This window comes from Idiotropiscis lumnitzeri, chromosome 10 (genome assembly GCF_059441095.1).
Source record: "Idiotropiscis lumnitzeri isolate Australia: NSW breed Sydney's pygmy pipehorse chromosome 10, RoL_Ilum_1.0, whole genome shotgun sequence".
Classification (NCBI taxonomy): Eukaryota; Metazoa; Chordata; class Actinopteri; order Syngnathiformes; family Syngnathidae; genus Idiotropiscis; species Idiotropiscis lumnitzeri.
The window spans coordinates 8558822-8580558 of NC_142400.1; the positions used below are offsets into that span (position 1 = coordinate 8558822).

The 21737-nt window shown below is 39.6% G+C and overlaps 1 protein-coding gene across 6 annotated transcripts; it reads right to left on the minus strand.

Annotated features, from left to right (window-relative positions):
• Positions 1–646: 646 nt before the first annotated feature.
• Positions 647–21504, minus strand: rorc (RAR-related orphan receptor C). Of its 6 annotated transcripts, XM_088306549.1 has the most exons (13): positions 21204–21504; positions 21039–21117; positions 16784–16810; positions 9350–9435; positions 8612–8753; positions 7819–8157; positions 7478–7579; positions 6469–6590; positions 4652–4784; positions 4477–4584; positions 4287–4397; positions 3501–3610; positions 648–3426 (listed from the first exon to the last, which is right to left on the minus strand). In XM_088306549.1, exons 2-13 carry the CDS (start codon positions 21088–21090, stop codon positions 3256–3258), a joined length of 1503 nt encoding a protein of 500 aa, XP_088162675.1. In that variant the 5' UTR covers positions 21091–21117; positions 21204–21504; the 3' UTR covers positions 648–3255. The 6 variants fall into 6 exon arrangements, with proteins under 6 accessions (XP_088162681.1, XP_088162676.1, XP_088162675.1 ...); XM_088306555.1 differs by lacking the exon at positions 21204–21504 and having other exon boundaries at positions 647–3426; positions 21039–21111; XM_088306551.1 differs by lacking the exon at positions 21039–21117 and having other exon boundaries at positions 21204–21503.
• Positions 21505–21737: the final 233 nt, after the last annotated feature.

Genomic DNA, 21737 nt, shown 5'->3' on the forward strand with positions numbered 1-21737 from the left:
CACGTAAGTGGACTGTTATGACCATTATGTCAATAGCCCTGTCTCACTCTGCATTGACTGTAAAAAAATGACACCAGGTTGAGTCAATTATTTTTAAACTAGACCAATAACCTGTACTACTAAATGTACTTTATTTTTTGTCATGTGTCTGTTTTGCAGTCTGATTTTCTTCTGTATTCATTGTTTCCTTTTTTTTTTTTTTCAGAAAAAACAGAAGCATGTGCACACTTGTGCAACCAGTGTCTGTTGTTTATGTTAACTAAGCCCCTCTCAAATTGTTCATTTTTATTCACTTGTAGGTAAAATTATCGGTGGAAGTTTTGCGATGCTTTATCTTAAGTCTATTTTTTTCTATCACAAAAAAACGGGTACTTGAAATGGGGTGTGCAGGCTTCTTATCCCCACTATATTTAACCTGATGTAAGACGTTTTGAGGCTTTTAAATTCCTTCTTATCCTGAGCCCAAGGTTACTGTGGCCTCCCAGATTCTTCTTGGGAAATAATAAATGTGACCTCTGCACGATCCCTCCCACTCGCAATGTTTTAAAGAAACAAAAGAGAATAGCTTCAAGTGGTGCTCCACACTGTGGACTGAAACTTTAAAAAATGTTGTAAGAGTCGGTTGATTACAAAATAAAACACAACTAACAAAATAGACATGATGAAAAATGTGAGACTTCAGCAGTAAGATTGAAAAAGCGCCAAGCCGATGAATCAACAAACACACCATACAGTATGCACAATCAGCACAAAACCTTCAGGCTTCTGCTATAGTGCAAAATTAATTAAAAATGTTAGAAAGCCTACAAGAACATCTGAACACCATTTGTGGATAATGAGGGATTTAAAATGAGGGGTGTGTGCTTGACTATTTAATTAGTATAAATGTGAGTGGTTAATTGTAAAAATATTCCCGTTATCCAGGTGTGCACACTTCTGCAACTACACTATTTTCACTCCTTCACAGAATTATAATTTTTTGAAGGAATTGAGTTATCCCTGTAGGTCAAATTAATTTTGGAACGATTTCTTTTCAACAAATGAATTTTGGAACGATTTTTTTCAAAATGTTTTATCTTGAGCTCCCAGAAACTAAATTTGAAGAGGGTTGTGTAGACTTTTTATATGCACTATACACAATATTCATATACACACACACAAACATTTGCCAGTGCAGCTGAGTACATTGCTTCACATGGCAAAAAGTTGCTCCACATTCTTGTTTGTATTTATTTGCATTGTTCATTTTAAAAAGAATTTTAAAAGGCAACATGTTCACAGATCGAGCACGAAAAAGTAAATCACTGAAGCCCATTAAATTATTCCTCTGTGCGAAACTGCATTAGTTGCCAAAGTAACGGCACAATCATTTGTTTAAAAAAATGCTTATTGCAGATAACAAGCAGCTGCGTGATGCGTCAGTCTTAAGCACGTCATACTGACTCATAAGACTGTTTTTGTAATCTCACTTTCAATTGGTGTGGCGGCCTTGTTTTGTCTACATGGCAACATTAGCAGAGATCAATTACAGGTCAGATTTTGACACATTCAATGCAAAGTCTGTGACAGAGTTATGCCAACAAATGCCGCATGGTCGTCCAGTTTTGAATACTTCAAGGGCGGTCAGGGCATCGAGCTATCCTTGTATCAATATTTCCAACATTTTCACATCGAAACCTCCAAAATAGAGAAGTAGTTGACACATTTCCTTGCACTTGCATTGTCAGCATATTACTCACCTCATGCTAAAAGACTTTAACCTTGACGCATTTGATCAGCATGCTGTAATATTCTACAATTAATGCCAAAAGCTTTGTTGTCAATATAATAAACATTCAGTTCAAGTTCGTTTGACATATATGCAATAATAATCGTACTTCACAACAATCTGAGCACCCATATGCTGCACAAATGAGATGCAAGTTCTATACGGGGAAAGCAAAAAGTATACAGTCAAGACACTCAAAGCCCTACCGAGAGGAAAACAAAGGTTTCAGTGGATCACATAACACTGCAACCTGACAGTTTTATAACACACAGTACATAGAAGTATTCTTGAATAATTCAAAATAGTTCAGATATCAAAATAAAAGAAGTTATCTATGTGATATGTTTATTTCAAGCTATGGCGACTGTTATTGTGCCATAATATAAAAATAGATTCTGTCAAAAAAATATACAACCAGACAAACATATGAGATCCAATACCTATCAAGTTTGTTTTGCTTTGAGCAAAATGATAAAAGTGCTCGGATTTTGTTGAGTTTGAGAGGTAATATTTTTTTTTGACCAGGCATACACGACACAGACGACGCCCTCGGCCACTCCCCAAAAATCGGTCGGGGTCTGAAAATTGTTTTCAATGTTGAAATGTTCAGGGCAAAGTTTCATAAAATGATCAAATGTTTTGCAAAGCATTATGGGAGCAAAAACTTAACTTTAATTTACTCATTATATATTTAATTTTTATTTTGTTGGCGCATTAATGAGTTATCAATTTTTTTTCTTTTGTTGCCTAAAAAAAATCTGTATGTGTAGCTTGCTACAATACGTTTGGATTGCAATGTATTTTAGATCCCAAATTCCTCAAATACTTGCCATCCTTTTCATGGACATGTCTTGATTAAAATGGAAACTTCCTCACCAGAAAACAAAAGGGTAGGGTAAAGGTAATTAGTGATATTCAGATGCAATTACGCGTGAACATATCTGAAAATACGTAACTGCTGAGCCCATTAGAAATATGTTGCTAACCAAAACAGCAGCACATACCGAAAGCACAGACACATGGAGGAGGGACGACTGTTGTCTGCCTCGGGTTTCGCAATTTCTCAACTTCACTTTATCTTGATATGAACTGTAAAATACAGTGAACAATCTTCAATTTCACAGAGAGTTATTGGTTTGCTTGTCACAAATTCACCTGTTTGCATCATTGTTTGCTGTTTTTGTAATGCTCTAAGATGCTTTTAGATGGTTTGAAAGCCCTGGCTAATAGGAAAGCAGCACCTGGTGTAGAATGTTTGAGTGATACATCCTGACTGAGCTGTCAGGGAGGAGCTAAGTTTAGCCTGGGCTGTCAGCGGAAATTGCTTCCGTTTTAGCTTTTCTAATTGACTATTAAAAAGCCAAAAATTTTATTCTGTCGACCGGTCCAGAGAGTAGTACCCTGAGCAAGATAAACTGTATTTGCATAGTTCTTGAGACAGTGATCGTATTGGATCTCATTATGTGTGTGTGTGGTCTTGGGTATCATCAGTGAGTGGCTCCTGGCAGCAGCATCACTTCTGCCTCCGAGGCAAACAACTCCTTGTAGAGCGGCGGGAAAAGAGAGTGGGCGGTGAGCGGGTAGCGCTGACTGAACCAGCGGAGCTTCTCCATGTGTAGACTACACAGTGAACGCAACACAGACATCCGCTGGTACAGCTGCAAAAATAAATATGTTAATAAAAATACCAAGTATGCATACTCACCCATCTCATATTTTGCTGTATATGAACCTTGTGCATAAGACTGTCCCGGTTGTCTCTGCGTAGAATGTGTGTGAGACCTAACTCCATGCTTCTTTGCACTCGCTGCACCCTGCCTCTGTCTTCCAGACATGGACGATCTGCATAGAAATAAATAAAGTCCTATCAAGTCAGCCCAGTGTTGGGGCTGGTTCATTGCGAGCCATGTATCAAATTTTCAATGTCAAAAAACAACCACACGGTGGCAACATGGGACCATAACTAGCAATAGCCCCTACAGCTCATAATAAAATTCAATTGAGGAATGCTCGCATGTGGTCTTTGTGGCACCAGGCAAACTACAGCTAATTAAAAATAAGATTGTGAAAGTGATACTTCTCAGACAATTTTACTTAAATTGGGATCATATGTAAACTGTAAAATGACACTAAAATGTTTGAGTATCTTGCTTTATGACTAAAAAATATTAACAGATGAGTACTAGAACTATTTGTACAATGTCATAAACTAACACTTAATCTTAACTACAGTTAAACAATGAATCAAATTAAAATTGACCTTGCAATTTAGTCGAAGGCAATTTTAAACTCGCAAATGCTGTAATTTTGGAAAATATACTGCATCAAATCGGTTGGTAGGCTTATATATATATATATATATATATATATATATATTAAATTAAGAGGGATTGATTGCAGTCTGTCTAAATGGCGCTTGACGATTTTTGCATTTGAATTATTACTTTGTACCTAATGAAGTGTCCAGTAGTATTAAAGCCAGAGATAAATACAAAATTGGATGAGTGAGTGATTCTACCTGCATTGATCAAGACCAGAGCGCTGAAGAGAGCCACCTGCTGATCGGTGAGCTTTAAAACGCACACGCTGTGAGCAAAGTCGAACACCGCCGTTATTAAATCACCACATGCTGCAAGAAAAAAAGCGAGAACGTGTCATTGAGTAGTCCAAAAATTTCCCAGGTGCATTCGTGTGTAAGATGGCCTCACCCAAAGACTTGAAGACTTCAGTTCCTGCAAATTTACCATCAAAGAAGACGGTGTTGTTCTCTGTGTTGAAGAAGCGACTCATCCGCACCAGAACAACCTCCATAGAACCTGAAGCAAAAGGAAGCCTCAGAGTTGTATTCAGACGTATAGTGACGTGAAGGGAAAGTGAACTCACCAGTCTTGAGAAGGGCGATCTGGTCGTTCTGACTAAGCAGACGGAATCCGGGGATGTGTTTTGCAAACTCCACCACGTACTGCACTGCATCGGTCAGCCGGATGGCGCAGTACTGCCACATCTCATCCACTGACTGAAGTCAACAGCTGATTAATATTAAGTCCAAGCCATGGCCGTAATACCAACGCTGAGTTTGATTTTTTTTTTCAGGAAAATTAAGGAAAATACTACGATCCCTAAGGACTGCTTTCCTGAATGTTTTCATCCCTCCCTGCTGCAACACACCTGATTCAAATGATCAGCTCATCAGAAAGCGTTGAGGGAGCCTGATCACAGTCCTGATCATATGTGTTGCTACAGGGAGAAATGGAAAACATGCCAAATAACGACCTTCTAGGACCGGGATTTGACACCTGTTGTTTCCTCCATAGTTGAGTGCATTGTAGTAAAAAATGTTCATTCATAATGAACTCAGTGAAATGATGCCCAAACAAAAGGATGTATCTTTCTAAAAAATAAATAAAAAATACAATACCAGCATGTCACTTTATTGGAAGCATAACGACCAGAGTAGGTTACTTACCAGTAATTTACTGTGAGTTAGTTAAGGACAAACGTGGTAAGAGTTTTTATCCAATCAGAATTCCGCTAGCTCGTGTTGCCAGGCAGGTTTCACAATATCAGTCGCACGCACTATTTCTTCCCGAGGCGGCCAGATACAATCGTGCGGGAATCAATTCTATCAAAGTCAATGTGATTGGATGCTCACTCGTGAGGGGTCAGCGCTATGCGGAACCGGAACCAACACAGGCGGTCGTAACTGGCGACCGTTCGAAAAGATGAAATATATTCTTGCTTTTTTAAACCACAATGGCCGAAGGAGGGAAAGTGTGGATTAATTGACGATACACTTGCGAGGCCATTTTCAAGACGGACCTTTCAAGAGAAGCTAGGTCGTCCAACACTCACTCAATGCTGTGTAAGTGTGTTTCTTTATACTATTTGTCCTCCCGTGGTGTCATAAATGATGGTATGATGAGGGGGATTTATTCAAGTAGGACTAAGTAGGACTTCACTGAAGGCCTACGGGTGAAATGCAGGGCCCGCCACTGTTAGGTATGTAGTAGAACGCAGCTTTGTTATGATGCATCTCCACAGTTAGTAACTTAAATATGTAGGTTGGTAAACATTAGACATTTTTAATGTGTTAGTTATCAGAGGTATCAAATCCAGGTCCCTAAAGAAAAAAACTGCTAGTTTGATTTTAGCTCCTCAACCGGTGGCTAGCTAGCTAGCTAGCTAGTTAGTCAGTTAAGTATTGATTGTACTTTGTCCTGTGTAGGTATGTGCTATAGAAACGTAGGAGGTAGCAGTTGAAGTTAGTAAGGTAGGGAGTATTGTGTTAGGATTTCGCAAAAAAAGAAAAATTTCCATAAATGGGTCACAATTTATGCAAGCTTTTGCTCTGGTGTGAATGGTGAATTAGAGTGGCCATTTATGTTCTTTTAGTCACCGTCCATTAACCTGAATTGGCCCGATAACGCAACAAGCGGTCCAGCGCCACGATGGTGACCCACTTTTTTTTTTTACCTATGTTAATAGGTGGGCATTGGTGGTGTTAAGTGTTATTCTAATTTTAAGCAACCGAGAGAGGAAGAAGAGGAGGGGAACAATCTGAAATGGATGTTTTTTGCAGTTTCCTGTTTGTTTGATCAAACAGAACAGTAGCCGTGGCCTCTTGCGCTTTGAAAGGCTGTGCCAACTTTAAGAGAGCCCCTCACATGAACACAACAGGGTAGGCAGTGAGTGGTAGTTACTTTGCTCTGGTAGGCTTGGATCTCCTCCCTGCTAAACATTTTCCACTTGAGCGCCTGCAGCTCCTCCGCTCGGTACTGGCAGGTGTCTTTGTTGGAGCGCACGATGCTGTCACACAGCTCATCTAAGCAAATGGGAAAAGCAATCAGAGGGCGGACAATATCACCTTGAGAAGTGATTGTCACTTTTGTGGGCTGTAGTGGTGAGACATCAGAAATATAACTGACAATACCGTTCTCCATGAGTAGTGCGAGTGCAATAACGCGTATAGCCAGTGGAAGTAATGTGTAAATGAGATGTTTAAAAGCCAAAAGAAAAACGCACAACAAACTAAAATTATGCCAAACCATTCTAAAATTCAAAGTTGTTACCATTTTCATTTGGCATTTTGAAACAAGGCATCCAATAATTTTGAGCAAATGGGCTGCAGCACCACAAACGGCTTGTTGAGCAAACGTGAAGTTGTATTTGCAGATCATGAAGCCATAATTTCAGGGACGCCTGATTTTATTAACCCTTTGTTTAATTTGAAATATTTATCATTTTGTTTTTCAAGTGTATTTTCTTTCTAACCAGTTATTGTCGTTTGCCTTCTTTTTTTTCTTGCTTGCGTAAAATCGCAACTGTACATAGCTTTCCATTAGAAACTTCAGGGATCCTCAATCCTGTTTGAGGTCTTTTCCATCTCTCTCTGCTGCAACACTTCTGACTCAAATGATCAGATAATCAGCAATGTTTGCAGAAGATCGATAACAATCCAGATTACATCATTGAAATCAATTGTGTTGGAGCAGAGTGAGCCTGAAAACTGGAAAGACAGTTGATCCTTAATAGGAAATTGAAGAACTGGTAGTGATGGGACTTGAACCCACGCCTCCGTTTAGACCGCTCGGCCACACTACAACGTTATATTCACAGTTGTGTGTGAATAACACCAAAACAACAAAATATAGTTGAGAGGTTTAACCCCTGGCCTGGAGAACATTCTCACTAGCTGTTCTTTTAGTTCACCTATATTGCGTAGAGAGTAACAATAGGGCCCACGAGGATCCTGGGGTGGATTATAGGGATGAATCGCCATCGAGTCATGTGAGGACTGTCTGGATTCCAATCCTAATGTGGGGATGAGAGAATGGAGATGATTAAGACAATGTGTTCAAAATCACTCCCTATCCACTATCTGGTGATCTTGCTATTTTGTGGAGCGGTTCGAATATGGAGTGAGTATATGTGCCCAAAATGTATCCCGGAAGGCAATTTTAAAAATGGTGAACAATAATGCCCACTAGAAATTTTAATACAGTAATTCCCCCATCACATACTGCACAGATACAGAAAAAAATATTTATCACCGTGTCCACTTGTGTCTACCCTCGTGTGGGGTCTGGCTGAGGGCGAGACGCCGGAGCTTCTGTAGATCATATCCGACACTTGTGGCTGGTTGGTGGTGTACAGAAGGTAGGGGTGAACATCAGAAGCGAAGGATAGCGGCTCAGATTCGCCGGAGTAGGTGTAGGATGATGTCATGGGCTGATGGAGCTGCGGGGAGTAGTCTTGGCGCTCTTTGGTGTGGTAGGACAAGCCTGATTGGGTATCCCCTTGGAGCTGTTGCTGCTGCTGCTGTCGGTGTCGCTCCACCTCAGCGATGAGAGAGTCCCGTTGGCGTTTCGACATCCGACCAAACTTCACAGCTGAAGGGGGCCGTAATATTACATTCATTCATTCATTTAGTGAACAACTGTTTATTTTATACGTTTCAAACCCAAACATGGTATGTTTTAGCAGCAAAATGTTACACCAAATTGTGCAATAAGTAAAGGCCTCTAGCTTAAGGCTAGCACATAATGCGAAACGCCATAGATGAGCTAAGAAAAGTACCAGAGATGTTTTGGTAATTATAAAACATCGTATAACTGCTACTTTTACACACGGCAACATTATTTTATATACATTCAGCGAATACATATATCAAGTACAGCTCAGTGCCGCTGCGTGGTACTTTACTGAAGGTGCATAACTAAAATCAGACTTGCCTGTGCTATATACTGTGATTAAAATAAAATAAAATACAATTTTAAAACTTTGTGATCTATAGCAGGTCTGTGAAAGAATTCTCTGTAAATTCAAAGGAAGTGGGCAGCTCACCGTCTCTACTCATGCCCTGGGCCAAGCACTTCTGCAGACGGCAGTGTTGACAGCGATTGCGGCTGGACCGGTCGATGGTACAGTTACTCTGCCTGGAACAGGAGTAGGACGCTGTGGGCAGCTGGCTACGTCGGAAAAATCCCTGAAGCATGAAGAGTTTGGCAGCAGATGTAAGCATCATTTCCTTAAATCTGGGTTATAATCAGTGTTTTACATGTGCCACTCTTTCTAAAAAGACTTTTGTCTACCTATGGTGCATTCGGAGTGTGGAAGAGTTCCAAAATGGATTTCCCCAAAATAATGTTGGGTTTTCATTGAAATAACTAAAAAAAAAAGGAACTGCCCCCAAAAATATAAAATTTGAAATTAAAATCAGAAATGATGATTGTCAATTAGTGTACAGATCTGTGCAGGTGATGCATAGAATGGCCACGGCGCCACACCAACAAGTTCCCCGTCGATATTTGCCGTTGTTTGGAAATGGAGAATCTTCGCCCGTCTGGATAGCCAAGTCGTAGGACAAATTTGGTGCGAGTTAATATTATGTCAATGAAATTTTTTTACACTGCATAAATCAGTAGATTCAGCGGTGCTCTCTCGTGCACATTTTTTTTTAGAAATAGGCAGCCAAGATTTATTTCCTTTCATATTTGATGGCCAGCAGGCACTTCGGAGACCGTTATTTTATACAAGCAATTAAAATGCCCATTTTTTGTTCTGTATATTTGTTTTTCTCACCTTGCAGCCTTCACATGTAATGACTCCATAATGCACTCCAGAGGACTTATCACCGCAGATCTTGCAAGGGATAACTTCAATCTGAGCTAAACAAACACAAAATGTTTTTGTCAACATTCTTTAAGCAGCAACAGGACATCAAATTCAACGGCATTTCATTACATTTTATGAAAAATATATAAAATTAATTAAAAACGATAAAAAGCTTGTTTAGCTTTTTTTTTTTAGGTAAACCACCCAAATTTATTTTTTCCTTCAGACAGTTAGCAAATAAAATACATAAAATGTCAAACTAAAGAGCTAATACGGATGTTCTGGTATTATTGTGACATTATGAGCGGGTTTGTTTGTTCCAAAGTTCAAAGTTGTATTCCCACTCAGAGTGGGCAATGTACTTCCCCCTGAACATCAAGTGAGAAACTAGTTTCCATCACACTATCACTAATAATGACCAAAATGAAGAAAATGCCATAAAATTGAGGCGGCTGTCTTTCAAAGAGGTGGAATTTGTACAAATGGAGAGAGGTGACAAGTGTGAAACCTCAAAGTCTTTTCAAGTGGTTGACTGGGTTCTCAAGTCGTGTCTTTCTCAGACGAATCCTTCTCTGTCTCGCTCATCAAGGACATGGCTGCCAGTAATGCTCCCTCGCGCCATATTTGCCAGTAATGGCCATCCTCCCTAAGCCCCTGAAAGCACCTGACCTCAATTAACTCTTTTACGTCAGGGTCATTTCTGTTTCTTTAACACATACAAAATAATTGAATAATTGATTAGCAAAGGATAAGTTATTCTCTTCTCTGTTGATATAACAGGAAACAAAGCATGCTGCCTTGACTGTCACTAAATAACCACTTTTTTTTTTCGAATCTGTTCTGATTGACATCATTCCTCCTCCGGTGAATGCAAAAAGAAGCCAAGCGTCTATGTTGATTTGTCTTCTGTGCCAAACTGTGTCAGGTTGTCTACGTGTTAGTGTGTCAGTGTGTGCCCTTCTTTCCTGATGCCATACTTATCACCCAAAGGGACCAACATAGGGCATCCTGCAACCAGATCATGACGAAGAACCTTTTCATGATCATCCTTTTTTTTTGTTTTGTTTTTAAATTGGTCCGAGTGCCCAGCAAAATTTATGAAAATATTTAATGCAACATTCACACAAAAGTTTATTATTTTCATAATTAGTTTGCGCATTTGTTGGTTGCGTGTTTTGTTGTTAAGGATTTTCGGACACCCATTTTCATGGTTTGGCTAGTCCTGTGACCTAGTCCTTGTGGAATTGTGGAGAAAAGGTAGAATCGTCGCCGGATGTTGTGTATTTGGTGCTCCAAATGGTAAATTCTTGTCATGGCGTAAGCCACCTGCTAAACTAGCAATATCACACATTAGTTGCCCTGACTAATGAAAATGCTAAACATCTTTATTAGCAAGCTAAAGGCGGTTGTTAGCATGCTAAAGAAGAAGGTGTCAGTGGTTAGTGAAGTATGGCCAACCACTATAAGAAAGGAAAAAAATTGAATAATAAGTAGTCACAGCAACTAATGTGTAAAACAGGGGTGGGCAAACTTTTTGATTGTCGGGCCACAATGGGTTCTGAAATTTGACAGAGGGGCCGGACCAGAAGCAGATGGAAATTTTTGGTAACCTCACCTCATCGGGGGGGGATAATAATTTTATATACAAGTGAACAAAAGCATGACAAATATATATATGTCTTTGAAAAAGCACAGTATTTAGAAAATAAAACATTTCACGTTCGGCGGGCCGGATTAAAGCGTTCAACGGGCCGCATGTGGCCCCCGGGCTGTAGTTTGTCCATGGCTGGTGTAATACGCTACATTGCAGGTTTTGGGATTTTTTTTTTTTTTTTTTTTGTAAAAATCCCAAACTGAAAAGGTGAAAAAGTGAACTTTATAGTGTACTGGTAGAGATAGAAGTTCTCCAATTAAGATAGTGCCGAGTGTTATTATCCCAGTAACACCGGTAGGACACATTTTTATTTACAGCTGCGTTCTTGTTCCTCAGTCAGGTCACTTCTTGATTGGCTGCATTCCATTACATGACACGATTGACAAAATAATGATTAAGGAATCGTCTGCATTCCCCACATGAGTGTTTTGGGTCGTAAATATTGAACACGTTTCATGTTAAATGTCATCCGGCCCGCCCATTTCAGACAAATTCCTTCTTAACACACCTCGGACCACAAGATAATGTTAGAAAACATGAAATAATCTGTCTTTTTGTTGTCCTTGGTCGTGAAGGGGCAGTAAAACACACTACCTTTTGAGGCGGTGCAGACAAACGATGTAGCGTAAACACCTTCTCCAGGTAGAATACAACCAAATCGGTCTTTCATCTCTTTGTAATACACTGTGGTCAAAATTGCAGAGGGGTGACAATACATGTTGGGCGACGCAGGATGAGCCAAGAGAAGGATGAGCGGTCTCGATGGGCGTCATAATTTCATAATTTCAGTTGTGATTGTCAACCTCAAAACAACAGGAAATCCACCGTGACCCACAACCTTTCACTGTTCACACATTTGCAAGGACGGCCCGCACGAATAGTCTTCCAGCAACTTTGCATACAAGGGTAGATTTGATTTTGCACAGAAACTGATGAATGTTAAAACATTGCATCATCTCAATTAAAACCCAATAGGACCCATTTGTGCTTTCCGGTACCACCTGTGACAAGAATGTGTTCTTTGGACTGAATAAGAAAGCTTTGAAGAGACAACGATTTACTCGAAACTGCACATTTTTATTTTGGTCGTTTGATGCGAAAAAAACAGACACTGCTCTATTTGCGTATGGTGCGCGTGTGTGTCACATATTCGAAGTCTTGTTTAGGGATGTGTACGCATTCTTGTTGAGACGAGCATTTTGTCTCAGTATTTTAGAGTCAATGTAAGAATTTATTGGATTTTCTTATTCTGCATTGTTTGTTCCTGAAGTCGGAGAGTTTCTTAATAGAATATAAACAAAAGGAAGGAACTGAAATCTAGATTATATCACGCTCACAACTTTTGCACAACTCTCTGGGGTTTGCGTGTGTGCGCTTGCATGCATCGGGGGGGTGGATCGGGTTGGGTGGGCGAAAATTATCTGCTTCAGACAAAAATTACCTGTCAGCAGTCTGTGCTACGCACTGTAAATGGACAAAAAAACCTCAACTTTCCTGTGACGGAAGTTGTCTTTGGTAAGAGTATTTTAAAAAAGGAAAAAGAAACGCACCCACGCACAAACATGGTCAACATATGTACTACAGATAATGCACGTAGGGCTCGAAATATCTCTTTTTCCTTTTCTTTCAGGAGCAAATAGAACATTTTTAGGAGACATTTTTTTTTTTGCAGGTTAATAGCAGCGATCTGAAACAATCGTTTTATTAAATAATATACATAGAACAGTATAATCAATAAAAAAATTAAAGATCTTTTTTAATCAATTGTTTTGAGTTCTTAAATAATTTTAAAGTTTTTAAGTAATTTCAACCAAATATACATTTTTGTCTGAACCTATTAATTCTGAATGGGTTGTATGATTGTTTAGAAAAATAGCGCTAAAATGGAAAAAAAAAAAAGGGTAAGATCAACTATAATGTAATGCTTTTATTTTTGTATTAATTGTCCACACCTCAATAGTCAATAGAAAAACTCAGGACTCTAATGTGAAAAAAACAAAACATTTTGCGGCCATTACATGCCATACGAATGGAAGGGTTGCGCAATTTCATTTGACTTCATCCTCTTACGGCAAGAGTTGGGATGTGGACCAGGGTAGAGGGAAGAAGTAAAGCAAGGCAGGAGAGCTCTGGAAATGTATTTAATTTAAAAAATGTAAAACAACATCAACAAAAATTGAATAAGCTAAATTAGTTCAAAGAAAGAACTAACAATAACACAAAACTCACTAGGACATGAAGACATGATCACTGACAGGGACTACGAAACAATGAAAGGAGGCAGGGAACTAAATACAAAAAATATACAAATTGGCTCGACTACGAGAAACAGCTGAACAAGACGTAAGTGGCTGGGGTAGCTGATTGGAAGACAACGAGCACAGGTCAAAACAAAAGATCTAACAAACAGGACAAGACATGAGCCACAAGAAAACTTTTTTATGCACTAGTTGTCTTTTTCTTCTTTATTTTGCACAAATGACATTTAAAGGGCAAATGTCTTGTGCAAAATAAAAATAATTTAAAATGGAAAAAAAAGCTTTCGTTGTATAAGTTCCAATGATAAAAACAATTTGACAAATTTGTTGTACACTGCAATGACAAAAAAAAAAAAAGTTCTCTTTTCTGTTTTATTTAATGTGATAAAACCTCCCAGCATCACGCTGTTCAAGATACGATCGTATCCGATATGATCTCAAACACGCAACTTTGAAGTGACGGATCTATTTGTTTTGACATTCACAAGCACATATGAATCAGCTCCCCTCTTGTTTATTATGTGCCATATTTTTGGAAGAAATCTGTCACCTGCCAGCCTGCGCACTTTGTAGTGAACACTTTGATAAAGACGCTGTAGCGCAAGAGAGGAAACCCTTTCAGACAAACGCAACGCAGGAATCCCCCAAATGTCGCATCGAATTTGCAATTCATTTTCTCTTGGCTGCCTTTTGTCTCCCCTTAGTGTTAACAACAATCTCACCGGACAAAACATACGGCACAAATGAGCTAGCAAACTGCTCACTTTTCATTGACGCTGTCATCGAGTTACTCATTTAACAATGTTTTTGTGGTTGTCGACGTTAGAGCGGAGTAGCATCATACTGAGAGACGATTCGAATATTCAGCGTAGCTCATTTAGCTACACAAGAGTCAAAATATTTGAAACAGTTCTCAATATGATGCAGTACAGTCCAACGCCATGACCACAATCATTTTAGAACATTTTAAACAATTACTTGGACGGTGAAATTACTTCTGATGCGACTTTTGTTTTGGAGCCGCTGTTGCGTGGATGTACCTAATTAGGTGTCTAGAAACGGATGAAAGGCAATTTGCACCAATAAAAATACGTTAAGTGGGTATTATTGTGATGTTAGACACTAATGAGGACGAGCCCGCTATTGAAAACGGATGGATACTATCTCAACTAGATTTGGCCATATTTAAGCTGTGAGGCTAACACAATAATGTTGCGTAGCCTTGACAACGAGGATGTGAATTCAAAATAATTAAGACACTTGCTCTCAATACTGTACATACAATACAAGGGCCTGGTGGATACACAGTTAATTAAAAAAAAACTGAGATAGTAGGTTGGAAATTTACGATCAAGAGTATTTGAAGTGGCGTGCCATGCAAAAACAAATCTCAGAGGTCATAATAAATAATAAAAATTGCTGCATTAACGTAGTATGGCCCTTGGAGGACTTGATAAAAATGAAAATGTCCCCGACAAAATACCGTGATAAAGAAAGACAACCTGAATGAAAAGAAAAGTCTTGAACTAGAGCTGGATATTGGAAACAATATGTGACAGTCCATAAATCAATTAAGAATTAAGAGTAGATTACAATGCGTTTCAAACGAATAGCTAAAAACAGGTGTGGTGTAATTTGACAAGATAAAGAGAAGGCCTTTTCAAAACTGCTCCAAGGCCATTCTGGATCCTTAATGAACCTTCTGTATCCAATCAGCAGTCAAGTGTTCACCCACTGTACTGAACATTTAATCAAATCTTTTGAATTTCACACACGCAAACTACAAAAGAATTGGATGCCTACCTCGCATCATCTTCACTCCTTCACTTGTCACAGACGTTTGTCCCACTTTCACAAACTCACTTTTCCTCTCCTGAATTCTTCTGACGTGCTCCACCTCTTCCAGCTACTGAGTGAGACAGATTGCGTACATGTTGCGGCCTCAGCGCATATCGTTTGCAAGGGCGTGTGCGTGTGCGTGTAAGTGTGTGGGGCACCTTCCTTGGCCGTGAGAGAGAGCAAAGATAGATAAAGAAATGGGACTGTCCCTCAAATCGTTTCAAAAAGGGACTTTTTTCCCCCAAAGCTTGGTTGTTGCTGATCTTTAGCTTGCTCACACTTACGAATGCTTTTGTTCTTTGCGGTTTCACTCAGATTGATGTTTGGGGGGGGGACACTTTCTAAAAATAGTCTGCGGCCCTGCACAGACGTGTTGGTGGAACATCGCTTGTAAAACCTACTAAAATATATAAATTCAACAATTAGGAATAATATTGCACTAAAATGCCAACACACCACTCATAAAATTGTATTGTAAAAGTAAAATCTTGTGAATAGCAATAACACCCAAAATTTACCCTTCTGTACTTGTGTATAATACGGTGCCCAAATTTGCAGGTACCAGGCTAAATAATAACAATGAAGATTTAAAACATACCAATAAAGTGTAAATGCTTTTAAATCCAGGTTAAAAAACTACAATATTTTCCCACTTGTATAATTAAGGTCTTTCAAAGTATTTTTCATGTTTTTGAAAATCGTGTTCTTTGTACTGTCTGTAATTACAATTGTAATTAAATGTAATAAATGTAGTGATGAATGATTTCTAAACGACTTTTTTTGTCCCATAATCTTCCGAATAGGCGATTCTTTCTTTGAAGGTCATCTTTCTATGTATTTTTTTTTCTTTTTTACCAAATACAAGCAGTAAATGAATCTGTATAACAATGTACAATGTCAGATTTAATTAGAAATCAATGTTTTGGTCTTGGAAGTTAGAAAAGGCAAATAAACCAATAATTCATATGAAAGATTTTGTTACTTGAGCAAAAAGTTTTCGATGAGATTTTCACTTACGGCAGGTGGGTTTGGAAAGTATCCCCCCATTTTCATTGTACACATAATTTGGTGGATTTATAAAGACGGAAGCATGATAAACACCTGGATGATATGCACAATAACACCACAGCTCATTTCTGAACACAATTCCCAAATTATTCATTTTGCAGCTGCACAGAAGTCGCCCGATATAAATAAAATGATCTTTTTTTCTATTTTTTTTTTTTACCATTGCCCCACCTGACGCAGTCGTGTGGTGACGGATACTACAGTGCATGCAGCATCTCGTCTTTCAGAACACATCCAGGTGTGTTGTGGCAGAGTATGTTCAACTTAAAAAGTTGGTACGCACTGGAGATGCTATCACTGTGTTAAGCAAGTCTGCTGATGAGTCTGCGTGCGTGCGTGTCGGGGGGATCGCAGCACAGGTGCAGCCCACGCACACACACTGTCGCTAATGGCTCAACTCCAACGACGCCGCAGTGTGCGTCGATGTCGTTATTTTCAGTGAATTTCTAAGCAGGTGCAATTGATACCTTCGCTACGTAGGACGTTAACCACATTGCATGCAAAAATATCTAGCACAAGCACCAGCAATGTCTTTACCACACACACATCCACATCAACGCACACACATGAAGCAGCACTTACTCAAATGAGTCTTCTTGGACACAGCTCCTGAGAAAGACAAACACACAAGTTTGTTTACTAAACATTTCAACACTGTAAATTCTCCAAGTTGTTTTAATGGTGAGCGTCGTCCGGCGGAAACCTTGTATGTCCAAATATGGTCAAATTAATTTGCTTTCACAAATCGATACTAAAGATCCGTCACCCCTCTGTAATTTTTACATAATTTTAGCCAATTTAAAGTGTTGAAAATAGCTAATAGACAAATACAAATAAACCGCCGCTCTTGAACGCGAGTTGTGTTTGAGAAGTGTTGCAGAAATGTGGCAAAACTACGTGCGTTTCTTCGTTCAGCGTAATTGTCGCCCCTAACGTCTGAGTGTTTTTTTTGTTTTTTTAGTCATTAACGAGTGAAAATAGTAAAGTTTGCTAGATTAAGTCGGCTTGCTCGGTTAAAATTTATGATGCTTGATGGCAGAAGGCCTATCGCGTGTCATGGGGGTAAGTCTCATTTTGATTTCATATAAAAATCCACTTCATAGATGGGGTTAGTTGGCTCATTCTTTTATTTATTGCATCACTCATGGCTTTAGACCTTTGAAGGTGTTTGTGAAGACATTTGCTTTTGTCACATTTTTAAAGATTTTTTGCCCAGTGGGGGCTTTACAGGATCATGAACTTGAAAGTAGTCGGCTGCTATCGGCTTCATGTTTGTGTCAGTGTTAAATTAGCCCTTGATTGTAATTTTTTTTAGGTAGTATGTTGACGTGAGTGTGCAGCAGTAATATAAGGTATAATACAACTTGAAAGAAGCGATGCATGGGAACTTTCCCCCGGGCACGATCGGGGGCGACGTCTCGCGCGGTTCGGACCGTACCAGAGCTCCAGCCGGCGTGCGTGGCAGTTAAGCCGAAGAGGAGCACCTTCCGCCCGGGCACGAGCGGGGCGACATTTTGCTCCGTTCGGGACCGTACGAGAGCTCCGGAGGAGGCCGGCCGGCGTGCGTGGCAATTATGCCGAAGAGGAGCACCTTCCGCCCGGGGCACGATCGGGGCGAAATGAAACCGAGTTCAACCGAACGGAGACATGCTTCGGGGGAGCAGGTCCGGCGTGCGTGACAATTAAGCCGAAGAGGAGCACCTCTTCCGCCCGGGCACGAGCGGAGCGCGAGGCTGTCAGTTATGAATGAATAAATGAAGAATGCCACCTTACATTTCACAGGGCACACCGGACGGCGTACCAGCAGGTAAAAGTCGAAGTAATTAAATAAATACAAAAAGAAGTAATTGAATAAATACAAAAATAATGGCTGGGGAATAAAAAAATAAGTTTTAATAATAATTTGGGTTTTTTTGTTATAACATGAATTTCACTCTCTCTCTCTCTCTCTACCCGTATTCTATATGGTCTACTGTATACAGGGGGGTATACTGTATACCTGTATAGGTTATTTTAAGCATTTTTTAAGGGGCTCTGCTACTTCGCGGATTTTCAGTTTTCGCGGGTGGTCTCGGTCCCCATTAACCGCGATAACCGGGGTATTACTGTATACAGAAACACAGCCTTCCGGTACGAGTTGATCAGCATCATTTTTTTTAATGACAACTATATGGACCCGGTTCCGAGCTGCGATGGCCGTCCCTTGCGGCGGTGGGACTGCAAAACTTTCCTAACAGGGTCCTAACACTTCCTAACCAAATGCTAACACTTCCTAACCAAGTCCTAACACATAAAAGCATGACATTAATCCCTAGTTTATCGCGGTTAATAGGGACTAGAACCCACCTCGATAGATTAAAAAAAACACAAATTAGAGGTTGACTTTTTAATATTTTTTATTTAGAATTTTTATTAGGTGTGCCTCTATTACACCATTGGTGTTCAATCTATCAATTTTATATCATTGCGCCCCAGGTGCTAACATGTTTTTTTTTTTATTTTCTCTCATATTTGAATGTGTAAAGTACATCTTATTAACCAATGCAGCTTGAAGTATTTAAAAGGGTCTTTTTGGGGTAACTTATTTATTGTATATATTAATGGGCTCTATGGATACATTTTTACTGTATCCAGTGGGTGCCTGTGCCTGATAGTTAAGGGTTTTTGATTTAGGACATCACAGCTGGCTTTGTAATGTACACTCTGTTCTTTTATGATTTATGTTGCAATGTTCTTTGCACACACACAAAACACACACTTTTGTGCTGCATTGGAAAAAATGTCACCAAAACACAAAACAGAGAAAACACACTTAACACTGAGTCGAAGTCTCAGTTCCAAGTTTTTGAGTCATATTAGTACCAAAAAATTACAGCGTGTTTCTTATGAATGGAACATTAAGGGTAGGGGTCTCCAACTGAAATACATAATTGGATACCAGTTTGACACACACTTCAGGAAATACCAAATTTGATCAAAACACTTTTAATATGTTATTATTGATAATCAATGTGATATATCTATATTTTAAGCCACTGATCAAGCGTTCAATTTGAACACTCAACTGTCCAGTCATCAATCAGACAACAGAACATGTTAGTAAAAGGAGCGATCAGATTCAACACCTTAACCACTCATCCAAGGATCGCATCTGAAAACTGATAACAGCATTAAGAAAGTAGGAAAAGCCAAGCAGAATAGTACACTGCAGACGACAAATGAAATAGCACCCACAACAGCCACCAAAACCATCAGACGTCAGCTAAAAAGAGCCTCCTCAGCATTATGAAATACTGAACAACCACACTGAAACTCTGCTTTCACCAGATTAAAACAACATCACAGGGCTTGCACTATTAAGATTAGACTACTGGATCTTCTAACTGTAAAAATAAAAAAATGTGTCTTGATGTATTTTCACAGGTCCTTTCTTCTATGGTTACACAAGAGTAACCACACGGCTTCCCAACCTCTCATTTGATCACAACAACGTCATCGCACTTTTCATTTGGAGTGGGTGAAGAACATCACTCGCCACATGTACATTGAAGAGACGCATGATCTGACTATAAAACTTCCCGACTACACAATTCAATGGAAGCTCTAAAGTCACACAAACAATTTGAGTTGAGTCATCAAATCACAAGACTGCAGTTCAGCAAGCATCAAAGAACCTGTCACTTAGGTGATTTGTGCAGATTTATTTTAGCAAGGCTAGCAATAGAAAGCCATTGAGCAAAAAGCAGAAGCAAAATGAGGGCTAATCCCCACGGATTACTCCAGATTACTGCCATTTTTAACCCACTCACACAAAGCGAGTGGGATGAGGTGTGTTAGTGGGATGAAGAGAGCTCCAAGTGGATGCGAATGAAGATGAGGCTAAACAAGCGATACAGTTTTGGAAAGCTACTGCCTGAGGACCACCTGAGCATTTCATGGAGCCCACTATGGAGTTCTCAAAAATAAAATAGAAGGAATCAGCAGAACAAGCCCAAAAGCATTTAACCCATGAATGTTCACAACATACAGTACAATAAAAAACACCACTACAATTTTCTTTATTGAGTCTTATCTGTATTCATAAGAGAACTGTTGGTTTTAACAAACCTTTTGTAAGTGAAAAGTTTAAAAATAAAAATACAAGTTTTCAATTTTATTTCATTTATTCATCTGGACTTTTGCACAAAAGTATTGTAGAAATTTGTGGAAGGCAGATTTATTTTATCTGTTTGCACCCCTATGAGGGGTTCAAGATTAATACATGATTGCATTCTAGTGAAATATTTTGCACAAAATAAAAATGTTGAATATGAGCTTTTCCAGGCAGCACGGTGGCCAAATGGTTAGCATGTCTGCATCACAGTTCAACTGTTTTGAGTTTGGAATCTGTTTGCATGTTCATCCCCTGTCCTTCTGTCTTTCCTCCATTTACTCCTGCTTCCTCCTACAATCCAAGAAAACTGAAACGTGTTAGATTCATTGAAGACTATAGTTCTGAATGGTTGTTTGTGATTTTTGTTATTTTTTTAATATATACATACAGTATATATAATGTATGAGAAGTGTGGTTCTTGACTTTCACAACACGTAAAGTAGGACTGAGCAATTTTGAAAAATAATAAACGAGTCCCCCAAATGTTTTGTTTTGTATAGTTTTGCTGGTTTCTAATCATTGTGACGTGATAGTGGCGGCAATTAGAAGTAGATTAATTAAATTAGGTAAATCCCCATTAAAGCCCCATAGAGCAAATAATCCACTGGAAATAAGAGTGCTGGATACTGTGAGGAGAGTAAACACAAAAAATATATTTTATTTTCTCTATAAAAATAAATGTACCTCTTTTGAGTGAGTTGTCAGCAAGGGGCGCGTCACATTGCTCATAATCCATCACTTTCCCTCCTAACGCCTGTCAGGCCTGCGCATGCGCACAAAGACAGTCTTGTTGGCGCTCCAGGTGTGAAACAATTAACATTTCGAAGTTGCCCTAAATCGCATCGTTACCTGTTGTTCAAGCGCCAAGGCCGACGCAGACGTTTCAAAACAGCCGCTGCCATTTGCGGACCACTTCCTGTAGTCACAGCAAGTTCCGGAACGCGACCGCCATCGTTTGGACCGGCCACCCCCGCTTGCCCCGGGCCACTTTCTTGTAATGGAAACAATCGTGTATAATTCCACCCGAGGCGGCAGGACAGAGGACGTGGAGAGCGGTGGTGGTGCGGCTGGTCGGACCGGCGGCCCGTGGACGAGTCTCTCCCTTCTCTCCCTCTCCCCATCGGGTACCAAGCGCGCCCTCGCGGTCGCAGTCCCGAGCCGGCGTGACTCGAGTTACGTCACCGCCTGTTACGTAAGAGCAGCGGGTCATGTTCTGTTTGGGAATGGGCCGGTTAGGAAATATAATCCCATGTTGCTTGGCTCACTAAATAATCCTAAATGGTCGTCAGGTATGACATGTTGTTTTAATACAGACATAATTGTATAAAGTGATGTTTATTTCTGTGTAAAATTGCATGGTATCATACTGAGCGTTCCTGGAGC

Coding starts and splice junctions, on each gene's coding strand:
- rorc (XM_088306555.1), bottom strand. CDS start 21,090: ATGGATTATGAGCAATGTGACGCGCCCCTTGCTGACAACTCACTCAAA. Junction 9,436..16,783: donor GTCCAAGAAGACTCATTTGA/GTAAGTGCTGCT, acceptor GTGTTTGTTTAG/CTCAGATTGAAGTTATCCCT. Junction 7,580..7,818: donor GGTAGACACAAGTGGACACG/GTGATAAATATT, acceptor TCCCCACATTAG/GATTGGAATCCAGACAGTCC.